The 14,119-nt window shown below is 49.8% G+C and overlaps 2 protein-coding genes across 7 annotated transcripts in view; both read left to right on the forward strand.

Moving 5' to 3' along the window:
* Positions 1–14,119, forward strand: part of LOC119186599 (transcription initiation factor TFIID subunit 4) — a 133,860-nt gene that overhangs the window by 94,175 nt on the left and 25,566 nt on the right. The window lies entirely within an intron of this gene.
* On the forward strand, positions 1,921–3,349 carry LOC142775695 (uncharacterized). Its single transcript, XM_075877423.1, has one exon. It carries the CDS (start codon positions 2,024–2,026, stop codon positions 3,257–3,259), a length of 1,236 nt encoding a protein of 411 aa, XP_075733538.1. The 5' UTR covers positions 1,921–2,023; the 3' UTR covers positions 3,260–3,349.

The following is a 14,119-nucleotide window of genomic DNA, read 5'->3' on the forward strand; positions in this document are numbered from 1 at the left end:
TAATGAGTGGTAGCTGAAGCACCCATGCTTGCTACTTTCAGCACGAAAAACAAAATTCTAAAAAAAAACAGTCCCGTGATCAGCTAAAATGTGCGCCTGCGACAAACAAGATATGCTTCACTGCAGTACATTAGTGATATGCGGGCAGCGTGTTGCATGCTTCTCGCAACGTCAGCGCATCACGATTTCTTCATTTTTTCTGGGAATTTAAAAAAATCAATAAAGGACAGTCTGGAGAAATCCACGATGTATGCGAACCTCCGAGTACCAGTTGCTCCGACGATTTGCGCACCTGCACTGCTGGCGGAGTTCTTGCCTGCAACACTTACTTCAAAACCTCGGGCCGAAAGCCTCAATGGTGATGATTTCCAGCCAAAACACATCGCGAATTTCGTCTCAGTGTCCACTCATAAATTCTTTATTTTACTGAAAAAAGTGGGCGAATAATGTGTTGATGCATCGAAGAGCAGGCGACATGCTTCCCGCGTCTCACTACTGTGTTGCAATGAAGATGTCTTGTTTTTTTGGTGACTGCGGTTAGGTCCGGAATTTCCCCTTGTTTGCGGCAAAATTGTGACCAGGTATTGCTGGAAAAGATAACTCTTGAAGCCACGTACTAGCCTGCCCAGCAAACGATCAGCCCTGAATAGTTTGAATAATTTCAAGTTCCTTGCATCCTACGTTTTGTATGTTCTGTTATTTCGAAAACCCACTTAATTTGAAGATTTCTCAGAGAGTCCCAGTGACTTCCAATTAATGAGGTTTTACTGTATTTCCTAAGTGTTGCAGCACATGCCAAGCAAAAGAAATGACCGAAAAAGGTGCACATTTTAAACATACAGTAAAACCTCACTAATTCGAGGTCACTGGGGCCGCGAGGAATCTTTGAATTAAGGGGAGATGCGGGTCGAAAAATCGCGTTTTTTGCGAAAATTTCCACTTTTGAGATATTGCTTCTAAAATCACTTTTGATCATTCAACTATCATTTCCCCAAAGGTCATAGCTGAATTCAAACAAAAAAGTGGTAAAAAGTCGATCTGCGCTAGTGAAGGTAGCTGCCGAAGTCGCGAATTCACGCATCCGACGGCTATTTTTGAAAATCCGCCACTCGGCAACACGATGACGTCCGCCATCGGGGTTTGTTCGGTGGTGTAGATCAAGGCTCCTTCTAGTGTACAGGCGTCCCCCTAGTTTCGTATTTTAGTGAGGAATTTCGCAAAACAGTCGTTTCCAAGTCGGTTTATAGCCAAGCTGCAGCCGCTTCGTGCATCTCTACCGGTCACATGGTACGCTACCGAGGCCGCCATTGGCTACATCTGATCGGCCTCGCTCGCTGAGCGCTTGCGACGATCGGCACTTGCCGTGCGTTTCTATGTTTTTCCGAGTTCACCATGGATAACTCGAAGAAGCGAGACTTCCGAGCACGAAAGTTTGCAAGCAAGAACAAGTACCAAGGGCGTCGACGTAAACCGAAGCGCAAAGCAGCGGTAGAAGAATGCGAGCCGCGGGCCACTAGGCCTAATCAAGGCAGCGGGGATACGGCGGCTTGCGGGAACTTTGACGAAATCGACGCCGCGATCAAGTTCATCAGCGCATCAGAAAAAAAAGATTGAACAGTTCGAAAGCGAAAGACCGAAGAGTGTTTGTGGCTCTGTGAGCGGAGTATTTTGTGACATCGGCGCACTGACATCGATGGTAAGCTGTGCTGTTTGTCCAACATGCCACACCGCTGGACTCGTCGTTCGCGACACCGCAAGTAAACGTAAGGGCCTCTCTTCGTTCCTCGAGCTGCACTGTGATAACAGTGAGTGTCCTGAGTCAGTGGTTTCTGCCGCGCATAGTTCGCGGCGTGTTCTGCCGGAAAGACAGCCCACCGATGCCGGTGATGACTGGAGCTACCGAAGCGGCAGCTCGCGCGACAGCTTCGCTGTCAATGTAAAGGTAGTTGTGGCTGCGCGTGCAATAGGCATTGGGCATGAACAGCTGTCGCGTTTTTGCGCTATTCTTGGACTGCCAATACCTATGCATCATAAGACTTTTATTGCAATCGGCAAAAAAGTTCATGCTGCAGCTACCAAAGGTGTGCAAGAAAACCTGGCGAAAGCGCGGATGATAACTAAAGAGAAAGTGGATGGGGCTGATGTTGCTGTCATGTATGATGGCACATGGCAAAAAAGAGGGCACAAGAGCCACAATGGCATCGACACTGCTGTGTCTGTGGACACTGGTTTGTGCCTAGATCTTGAAGTGCTATCGAATTACTGCCTTGCCTGTAGCCGGCACCAGGACTTGGGTGATGAGGAAGAAATATGGCTAGCATTCCACACACCTGTCTGCGAAAAAAATACAGAGTGCTCCTCTCATGCCATGGAGACTGAGGCAGCTTTGCGCATATGGGGCAGGACATCCTCATACACAACACCATTGCGCTTCACCAAGTTCCTCATTGATGGGGACGGCAAAGCTTATACCGCTGTCGCTGAGGCCAAGGTATATGGTGAAGCTGTTGTGGACAAGGAGGAGTGCACAAACCATGTGGCCAAGCGTCTAGGCACTGCACTTCGGAAACTGCCAACACGACTTCCACGAGGGGAAAAGCTGACAGATGGCACAATTCAGAAGCTGCAGAACTATTACTGTATTGCAATCACAAACAACAGAGGTGATATTCTGAAAATGCATCGTGCCATCTGGGCCTCATATTTCCATTCATCATCGAGCAACACAGCAGGCAGCCACCGATACTGTCCAGAAGGGGCGACTTCCTGGTGCAAGCATAGGCGAGCCGAAGCGCTTGGGGAGGCCCCACCCGACCGCACACCAATCTTGACCAAGGCTCAAGGATTGGCTGTGCTTCCCATTTACAAGCGGCTCACAGATGAAAAGTTGCTGGTGCGTTGTATCCAAGGGAAGACCCAAAACGCTGCAGAATCTTTGAACAGCAAAATCTGGTTGTTGTGTCCGAAGACTAAGTTTGCTTCCCGGACAACAGTGGAAACTGCAGCTGCTATGGCCGTGTTGTGGTTCAATAAAGGACATTCAAGCTTTGAACACGTGCTAGAGGAGCTTGGTGTAGTCCCACCAGATCAACTGATCACCCTGGGCCAATCCCGCGACCAGAGGAGAATCGAAAGAATGTCTGCGTGTGAAACAGCCGAGGCAAGGGCCCATCGGCGGAACGTGGCAAAGAAAGCGCGCCTTGATGACTCCCTTCTCAAGCGGCGAGAAGGATCCACATATGGAGCAGGACAATTTTAGGTGCTCTAGCTGTGTCCCTTCTATGATATCACCAAGTTTTGTGCAAATCGCACTGTGTAATCATGAGTAAACATATTTACAACTTTCAAATGCATTTTTCTCAATTTCCATTTTGAGGTAATTCTCTCATCTTGTGCACAATCTTTTTTAGGCATAAAATAGTCCTATCTTGATGAAATTTTGCACAGAGCTTAATCAGCCACTCTAGAATACAAGTATCTACTTTAGGTTGCATTATACATCACAGATTTTTTGTTACACAACTTGATACACTGATAGAGAGATGTAAAATATGCATTTAGTACTTTTAATTTTTTTTTCAATGTAGCAAATAAATTTTCTGTTTGAGGTACTTTTCTGTATTGTACTGCTCAAGTGCAGCAGAATGAGCCCTTTTGCAATTCTGTGTGAAAATTTTTAGTAAGCTTTATTATGTGCACAAAAAACACTATATTTTGATATCAAAGTTGTAGTAACTCCGGAACTACTATAGCTATCAAAAAAATAATTGCAGTTATGAAATCAGCACTGCAAGCTTTACTAACACCTAAAATTTCAAGGAGCTGGGTTATGAAATAAAAAAAAACCTTTTTCGAGTAGCATCTCCCCTTAAGCGGGTTTTGGATTAACAGAACATACAAAAAATGGAAGGCAAGGAACTTGCAATTATTTGAAGTAACCAGGGCTGATCATTTGCTGTGCTGGCTAGTTTGCGGGTCCAACGTTTATGCCTTCTCGCAATAATTGGTCTAAATTTTTGCCGCAAATACGGAGGAACGCCGGCCCTCGCTAATGCCATGGAGAAAAAAATATACCGTAATTACTCGAATCTAACGCGCACCTTTTCTCCGGTTAAGCAAGTTCATAAATCGCATGCGCGTTAGAATCGAGTACGAAAAAAAAAATGAATACGGTCGTTTTATTGACATCGGCATTCCGAAATGGCCGCCCCCTACGTGCGTCGGCATGGCGCGTCGGCCATTTCTGCCTATGTGTTTCCCATATGCGGCACTTCGTACGTGTGCTGAGGAGTTCGTCATCTTGGTGTGCATTAGCATCGACGGCATGGAAGGGCCGACTCCAAAAACTCGACGAGTGCACCACCGTGCCGCTTTTAAAAGAAAAGTCACCGCGTGTGCCGAAACGGACGTAAAGCGGGCTGCATCGCGGTCGTTTGGAGTTCCCGAAACGTGTGTGCGGGAGTGGCGGAAACAAAAGCAGAATATTGTCGACAGCAAAGCTTCACGCAAAGGCTTCAGTGGACCACAGCAAGGTCGGTTTCCGCAAATTAAAGAGCTGCTCGGCGAGTATGTGCTTGAGCAGCGAGCGGCACAGCGGCCCGTGACGACAGAACTGCTCCAAGTGCGGGCTATGCAGTTAGCCTTAGAATAGAAAAAGGGCTGATGCGGAGCCAGTTTAAAGCGAGGAGGGGCTGGCTAACTAACTTTATGAAGAGGAAAGGCTTTTCCCTTCGAAGGCGACCAGGCATATGCGAAAAGTTTTGCGGAGGAGTACGATCAAAAGCTTCACAGTTTTCAGAGGTTCGTCCTAAACTTGCGGCACAACAACGGCTACCTGCTTGGGCAAAACCGGGAATGCTGATCAGACGTCTCTTTACTTCAACATGCCTGGCACCACAACTGTCGAGAAGAAGGGGGTGAAGCAAGTTCGCGTGCTGACATCGGTCCACGGTAAAACTACAGTGACGGCAATGCTCTGTTACACGTCAGATGGGCACAAGCTTCGCCGTACCTCACATTTAAATGGAAGACGCTCCCGAAAGGAGTCGTTTTTTCGAGTGGTGTGGTCGTGCGGGCCAGCGAGAAAAATGGGTGCGCGTTGCAATCGATGTCTTACGTTTTTTTTTTTTCCTCGTGGAAATCGGGTGCGCGTTACAATCGAGGGGGCGGTAGAATCGAGTAAATACGGTATTGTAAAGGGGGTTTATTGAAGGAACTGAGCAAGCGGGTGGTAGCTCGAAAGGAACGCAGGCGGACCCAGATGACGGAGCTCGATCGCTGATCTCATGCCTTCTTCTTGTGTTGATGATAGTTGAGCTGATGGTATCAACGTCTTTCTTATTCACTATAATTACCTTCGGCGAAAAAGTTGAAGCCATCCTGGCGATCTAACACGTGTGGACAAGGGGGTCGAAGTAGGGCTTGAGACGGTTTACGTGGACAATATCACGTCCACACCGACGACGGTCACTCGGTGGCGTGAAGGGTTCAGTAGTTCACGGGTGAGGTACGCTCGACCACATAGTAGGGACCGTGGTAATTAGAGAGTAGCTTGGATTATGTACCACGGGCGCAGGGAGGTACATGCAGCCATACAAGTGCTCCAGGAACGAAAGTTGGTGCAGAACGATAGTCGTCGTCACGGGTCTCCTTCTGGCGCTTTTGGTTGGCTGTAGTAAGCCACTTGGCTAGCGTGCGACACTCTTCTGCGTAACGAGCGGCTTCCGAGACAGGCGTCCATTCGAAAGGATCTGGCGAGTATGGCAGTAAAGTGTCGCTAGTGTGCGATGGTTGGCGACCGTACAAGAAAAAAAATGGGGAAAACCCGGTAGTGATTTGTGTAGCGGTGTTATACGCGTATGTCACAAATGGAAGAACGAGGCCCCAGTTTGTTTGATCAGAAGCGACATGCGTCGCGAGCATGTCCCCCAGAGTACGATAAACCGCTCAGTCAAACCGTTCGTCTGTGGGTGGTAGGCTTTACTCTTCCGGTATACAATATGGCACTGTTGAAAAAGTGCTTGGATTACATCGGAGAGGAAAACACGCCTTCGGTCACTGAGGAGTTCGCGAGGAGGACCGTGGCGAAGCACAAAACGATTGAGTATGAAAGTTGCAACGTCTTGTGCTGCAGCTGTGGGGAGAGCAGCAGTTTCAGCGTACCGTGTAAGATGATCCACAGCCCCGATAGCCCATCGGTTGCCTCACATTGTCAATGGTAGTGGTCCGTAGAGGTCAATTCCTACACGGTCGAATGGGCGGTCTGGGCATGGAAGTGGCTGCAATGAAAATGTTGCAGGATGTGGCGGATTTTTCCGCCGCTGACATTCGTGGCAGCCGCGAAGGAACTGGCGGACGAAGGTAAACATTCCACGCCAGTAATACCTTTTTCGTAGGCGCTCGTAGGTCTTGAAAACACCAGCGTGAGCACATTGCGTGTCGAAATGAAACGACGCGCAGATAGTAGAGCGCAGCGTTCGGGAAATGACTAGTAGTCATTTCCTACCATCTGCTGAATAGTTGCGCCGGTACAAAAGGCCATCGTGAATACTGAAGTGCGGAGCGTGGCGGCGCAGGGTTTGAGTGGTTGGAAGTGTCGGTGCCTCGAATAATGTGTCGAGAAGCGAAGCGATCCATTGGTCATTGCGTTGTGCAGAAAAGATGGTGTCCTCGTCAAGAGCTGACAGCGTGTTGTCCAAGGAAACAGTTGCAATGTCCAGGGATAGGGGAGATCGTGATAGTGCATCAGCATCGGTTTGCTTGTGACCGGAACTATATACAACGCAGATGTCTTATTCTTGAAGCCGAAGAGCCCAACGGGCAAGATGTCCCGATGGATCCTTGAGCGAAGACAACCAGCATAATGCATAGTGGTCTGTTACTACATCAAAAGTACGGCCATAAAGGTATGGGCAGAACTTGACAAGTGCCCAAACGATCGCCAAGCATTTCTTCTCGGTGACGCTGTAGTTCGGTTCAGCCTTGGTGAGAGTTCTGCTGGCGTAAGCGACGACATACTCGGCGAATCCGGGCTTGCGTTGCGCGAAAACCGCACCGAGGCCGACACCACTGGCGTCAGTGTGGACCTCAGTTGCTGCCGTTGGATCGTAGTGACGCAGTATTGGTAGTGAAGTGAGGAGACGACGAAGGGTACAGAAGGCTTGGTCACACTCAGAAGACCATGACGAAAGATCAGTGGCCCTGCCTAGAACTTCGGTCAAAGGTGCCAGGATAGAGGCGAAGTTGCGCACGAACCGGCGAAAGCAGGAGCATAACCCCACGAAGCTCCGTAACTGCTTCATGGTCGTTGGTTTGGGGAAGTCGGCGACAGCACGTAATTTAGCCGGGTCTGGAAGTATACCATCCTTTGATACGACGTGCCCGAGAATCGTAGTTGCCGAGCAGCAATGTGGCACTTTTTGAGGTTGAGTTGGAGCTGAGCATTCTTCAGACACGTGAGGACATGTTTCAGGCGCTCGAGATATGTCGCAAAGTCTGGCGCAAAGACGACAATATCGCCGAGATAGCAGAGACATATTTGCCACTTCAAACCCCGAAGAACTGAGTCCATCATGCGCTCGAAGGTGAATAATAATACTATACTATATATAATATATAATACTATAATATAATAATAATATTAATACTATAATAGTGTAGAGAGGAAGAAGATTATGTGCCGCAGTGGGTCGCGCCTTTAGCGAGAGGAGCCGAGCGCAGAGCTGTTCCCCCGAGAGTTGTGATTCCTGCGTCGGTTGCTGCCGCCCGCTTTCCGCATCAATAGACCTGCTGTACAAGTACTACTTACGCCAATAAACCCCGTTTCAAAGTGGTGGAGGTGCGGGGTAACTCAACCTGGAACTCCGCAACAGGAAACTACCTGCCATGCCAGACATGGCTGAAGAAAACACCCAGCAAGGTACGACCCAGCCTCCCATGGTCACCGTGCCCCCTGCGCTACGCGTGCGCGATCCACCTTTTTTTTGACGGTACTGATGAGCAAGACGTAGAAGATTGGCTGTCGACATTTGAAAAGGTAGGCGCAAGCAACAAGTGGGACGACCCTTCGAAGCTGCAATATGTACTCTTCTACCTGAAAGAGGTAGTGAGCCTCTGGTTTAACAACCACCACTCGGAATTTGCCACTTGGGGTGCCTTTAAGCTACGCATTACCGATGTGTCCGGTCGCCCCGAAGTACGCAAGCTTCGTGATGAACAGCGCCTACGGGGACGCGCACAGCTGCAGGGGGAAGGCTTCACAAGCTACATCGAGGATGTGCTCGACTTGTGCAAGCGCCTTGACCCTTCAATGATCTAGGCAGACAAGATCAAACACATTTTGAAGGGGATAGACAACGACGCCTTCCAGATGCTGCTGGCCAAGGGCCCACGTACTCTGTCCGAACTCGCCACTCTTTGCCAGAGCTTCGAGGAGTTGCGCAAACAACGGGTCATGACACGGCGGCCAGCGGCTACCGATGAAACTCTCGCCGCATTGACCCTGGATGGAGACCACAGCACAATCATGTCGGAACTCAAACGATATGTGCACGAGGAGGTGACCCGACAACGTTCGTGCCTGTCGTATCTACCGACAACGGAACCCTCTTCTGAGCGTCTCGCGCCCACCATCAGGCAGGTAATACAGGCGCAGGTCTCTGAGGCACTGCCGTCCGTCTCTCAGACAGCACCCGTCACCGCGCCATTGACTTGCGCTGCTGTTGCTGCTACTCCGCCATGACTTCCGCTTGGGTCGACTCCCCAGCCTGTACGAGTATTAACGACACCATTTCCAGCAACACAACAGCGCTATAACGGAGACCCTTGGCGCACAGCTGACAATCGCCCGATCCGTTACGCATGTGGATATCCAGATCACGTGGCGCGCTTCTGTCGCCGGTGTTTCGCAACGGGCCCGGCTGCAGCTCCGAGGTACCCTGACTACTCTTTATCGGCCCCGTACAACACGCAACGAGAACTGCCACGTCAATGCGACCGACAATCAGTGGAACGCGACCCGTCACCAACCGAACTAGACCACCGCCCTGCTGCCGACTACCGACCATTCGGTCCCTGTCGCTCATCCTCACCACGTCGCTACCGTTCTCCGTCCCTTCTGCGTTGCCGACCGAACCCCGTAGAGACGGAAAACTGACTACAGCAGCTCCGGAGGCACGAGCTGCGAAATCGTCACATTGTACAAGTCCTCGCCCATCCCCCACAAACGTTCTGGAAGTGTTTGTTGAAGGTCTACGAACTCTTGTGCTTGTTGATACGGGTGCCGCCGTATCTGTGATGAGTCAGAAACTCTGCCGTTCGATACGAAAAGTAACGACGACGCCTTCCGACGTTTTGCTGAATATCGCAAGTGCGCAACCAGTTCGACCAGTCAGAGCAACTACGGCGAGAGTAAACATTCAGGACGTCCTGTACCACATCGAGTTTCTCGTGTTGACCACTTGTTCCCACGACGTTATACTTGGATGAGATTTTTTGTCGCGCCACCACGCCGTAATTGACTGCGCTCACGCGCAGGTTGAATTTTCTGTGTTTTCAGATGTGCCATCTACCGACAATTAGCGCACTCACCTTGGCAAGCTTCTTGTTGCTTCCGACGTTGATGTTCCTCCTCTTAGTGCCATCGTTGTCCCCGTCAATCGCACTGAACTGTCCGGCTCTATCGTTGTGTTCTCCCCATCTGACGTTTTCAGTCGCCGCCACGGTACGTCTCTGCCATACGCCGTTCTGCCAGCTCACCAAGATACTTCCGGAATTGTCATTTGCAATCCTAGCTCATGCCCTCTCACCTTAAAAGCTCATGAAACACTGGGCTATGTTCATCCTGTTGATGACATTATTGTGCCTATTGAGTCCCACGATCCTGGCCAGCAATTTCAACTGAACGCTGTTACTCCTCTTTTCACGCGGGATGACTACTCCTCCGATATCTTCAATCGTTTTATCGACAGCAAGCTTCCTTCTTATCAACGGGACCAGCTAATAACCCTTCTGCATGAATTCCGAGATTCATTTGACCTTCCTCAAAAGGCACTGAGTCAAACTAACACCGTCGCTCACACAAACTACACTGGAACGCACCCTCCTTTGCGGCAAAGCCCCTACCGCATATCACCCAAGGAACGAAATGCAATGGCAGAGCAGGTGGATGATATGCTTCAGCACGGTGTCATCAAACCATCTTCTAGCCCCTGGTCTTCACCTGTTGTGCTAGTGAAGAAAAAAGACTCTTCGATTAGATTTTGTGTTGACTACCGGCGACTGAACAAAATTACACGGAAAGATGTATACCCTCTTCCCCGCATCGACGACGCTATTGATTGCCTACAAGGTGCCGAATTCTTTTCTTCGCTGGAGTTTCGTTCGAATACTGGCAGGTTCCGATGGCAAAGTGTGACCGTCCCAAAAAGCATTTGTTACGCCGGATGGCTTATACAAATTCATGGTTATGCCATTCGGTCTGTGCAATGCACCTGCAACGTTTGAACGAATGATGGACAGCATTTTACACGGCCCTAAATGGCAGATTTGCTTATGTTACCTTGATGATGTTGTCGTATTCTCTCCTGATTTCCCTAACCAAGTCGACCGTCTGCGCACCATTCTTCAGTGTCTTACTAAGGCAAACCTCCATCTTAACATAAAGAAGTGCCGTTTTGAGGCTCGCCAACTTACTATACTTGGTCATGTTGTATCAAAGGATGGAATTTGCCCTGACCCAGACAAACTTCGAGCCGTAGCCGACTTCACTCAAAGAACTTAGGAGCTTCATTGGCTTGTGCTTCTATTTTCGCCGTTTCGTCCACAACTTTGCATCAATAATAGCCCCACTTACACAACTACTGAATGGTCCAGCTAATCTTTCTAACTGCACCCCGGCATGTGACTTCCTTACACTGCGCCGCCTGCTTACGTCCCCACCTATTCTACACCGTTACGACCCAAGTGCCCCCACAGAAGTGCACACAGATGCCAGTGGCGTTGGTCTAGGAGCAGTATTCGCGCAACGAAAGCCCGGTATTCGAGAGTATGTCGTCGCATACGCAAGCCGCCCACTCACGAAAGCGGAGATGAACTACTCAGTAACTGAAAAATAATGCCTCGCAATCGTTTGGGCATTAGGCAAGTTTCGTCCTTACTTGTACGGACAGAGTTTCGACGTTTGGGACCGATCACCACACACTTTGTTGGTTGGTGTCGCTAAAAGATCCTTCAGGTCGCCTTGGACGTTGGGCTCTTCGCCTACAAGAATTCGACATTCGTGTCGTCTACCGCTCAGGACGAAAACACTCTGATGCGGACGCCCTCTCATGATCACCAGTGAGATCCAGCACAGACCTGCATTCGGACACCAACTTCTCCATCGCTCCCATTTCCGTCTCAAGCATGTCGTCTGAACAGCGGAAAGACCCATGGATAACATCTCTCCTTAACATTCTTTCCAACTCTTCAACATCTGCATACCCACGCGCTCTTCGTTGCCAAGCCACACATTTCGCGATACGGGACGCGCAACTATACTACAGAAACTACCACGCGGATGGTCGTAAATGGCTCTTGGCTATAACACGCCACATGCGATCTGATGTCTGTGCGTATTTTCATGCCGACCCACAGCATGCTCACGCTGGTGTGTTAAAAATGTATCAGCGGATCCACCAGCGTTACTACTGGCGTGGTATGTACACTTTCGTACAAAAAACATTCTGTCCTGTTCATTATGCCAACGACGAAAGACAGCGGCCCATTCACCCGGATTATTACAGCCTCTACCGTGTCCAGCGTGCCCTTTCGACCGCGTTGGTATCGATCTATATGGTCCCCTTCCTTACACTGCCGCTGGAAATCGATGGATCATTGTCGCCGTCGACCATAGTGGAGCTGTTTCAGCATACGAGGTATGCTAAAACAGCTCCACTACCTACGGCTGGTGCACGTGACGTAGCCAATTTCATTTTGCTACGCTTCGTACTGCGTCATGGGGCAGCACATGAACTATTAAGTGATCGAGGGCGTGTCTTTTTATCCGAAGTTGTGCAACAACTCCTTCAGGCATGCCGCACGGTGCACCGCACCTCTACAGCCTACCACCCGCAGACCAACGGTCTAACTGAGCGCTTCAACCGAACGCTAGGAGACATGCTCGCCATGTATGTCAATTCCGACCAATCAAACTGGGATGTAATTCTCCCATTTGTGACCTATGGGTACAACACCGCGACGCAGTCAACCACAGGCTTCTCGCCTTTCTTCTATATGGGCGTGAGCCATGCTCCACCCTTGACACCATTTTGCCATATCGTCCCGACGTCTCAGAGTTCAACCCTCTTTCTGAAATTGTGCACCACGCTGAAGAGTGTCGTCAGTTGGCCCGATCATTCACCTCGGACTAGCAAGCACTCGAAAAAGACCGCCACGACCGCGACCAGCAAGTCGAGACTTTTGCCGTGGGCTCGCTCGTCTGGCTCCGACTGCCCTTCCACTCCCCAGGTCTGTCCTCTAAGTTTGCCCCCAAATTTCACGGTCCTTATCGCGTCGTCGAACGTTGATCTCCTGTCACATACGTGTTCGAGCCGGTCACGCCATCTACAGACAGGCGATGCCTTGGTCGTGAGACTGTCCACGTGAGTCGTCTCAAGCCCTATCACGACCCACTCCTAATCTCGTCACTTTGACTTACCAGGATGGCTCGTCTTTGTCGCCGGGGTATTGTAGAGAGGAAGAAGATTATGTGCCGCAGTGGGTCACGTCTTTAGCGAGAGGAGCTGAGCGCGAGCTGTTCCCCTGAGCGTTGTGATTCCTGCGTCGGTTGCTGCTGCCCGCTTTCCGCATCAATAGACCTGCTGTGCAAGTACTACTTACGCCAATACACCCCGTTTCAATAGTATTACTATAATACTATAATATATATATATATGTGCATGTGTGTGTGGGTGTGTGTGTGTATATAATGCTGTCGTGATCAACTGAAATGCGTGCTTGCAGAAAACAAGATGTGCTTCACTGCAACACAGTAGTGACATGCAGGCAGCGTAATGCCTGCTCCTCCCTGCGTGAACATGTCATGGTGTGATCATTCGCCTATTCTTTCTGGTAAAATTAAGAATTTACTAATAATGGCCAGTATGACAAAGTTCGCGATATGTTTTGGCTGGAAAACATGATCATGGAAGCTTTCGAATTGGTTTTTTGAAGTAGGTGTTGCAGGCAAGAACTTCGCCAGCAGTGCAAGTGCGCAAATTGCTGGAGCCACTGGCATTCAGAGGTTCACATACGTCGCGAATTCCGCCAAACTGTCCTGTGTAAAATTTCTTTACAATCCCAGAAAGAATGGGTAAATCATGACGCACTGACGTAGACAGTAGAGGTTTTTAGTTTGACGTTTTTGTGGTCCGCTCCGCTCCGGGAGCACCCGCGAAGCCGCAGCGGAGCGGCGGCCGATTTTCCTCTTTTAGTTGTTCGTTGCCGGCAGCGAAGCGGACGTTTCGCAGTTGCAGCGCCCTCTGGTCGTTTTCATCGTCGGTAAACAAAATTAAAAAAACATTTTTTTTCACATATACAAAGCAAAACAATAACGTATAAATGATCTTTTCATGAAGTATTTAGATATTCACTTTCAGTGTATTAACCGCCTATTTTTTTTTGACAAAGAAGCAAGCTCCGACTTGATAGTAGCCGCTCAAAAGCCAGCACGGCTCCGTTCCAGATCCATTGCAAGCATTCACTGTGTGTCGTTTGCCCATTTTACGCGTGTGTGGTGGCGCTGTTTTTATTTTTCACCGTTGAAACTGTGTTTTTGCGGCTTGCGCAGGGCAGTTGACGGCGAAGCTGCAGCACTCGCGGAAAGCGTGCCATCTCCGGAGGCAGCCATCTTGAAATGAGCAATGTGGCTGCACGCACGAGAGAGGGCGCGCGCGTTGTCCCCCTTCCGCTTGGAAAAACGGCAGCGACGCGCCGCGCTCCGCTTAGGCTGCTCGTAAGCGGACCGTATTCCCCGCTCCGGTAACCCGCTTAAGGCCTTAGCGGAGGGCGCATGCGCACTCGCGTTCCCGCTCCGCTTAGCTGCTAAGCGGAGCGTAAAAACGTCAAACTAAAAACCTCT

This window comes from Rhipicephalus microplus, chromosome X (assembly GCF_043290135.1).
Source record: "Rhipicephalus microplus isolate Deutch F79 chromosome X, USDA_Rmic, whole genome shotgun sequence".
Classification (NCBI taxonomy): Eukaryota; Metazoa; Arthropoda; class Arachnida; order Ixodida; family Ixodidae; genus Rhipicephalus; species Rhipicephalus microplus.

What these genes read in the sequence shown, in the direction of transcription:
- LOC142775695 (XM_075877423.1), top strand. Translation starts at nt 2,024, where the DNA reads ATGCATCATAAGACTTTTATTGCAATCGGCAAAAAAGTTCATGCTGCA.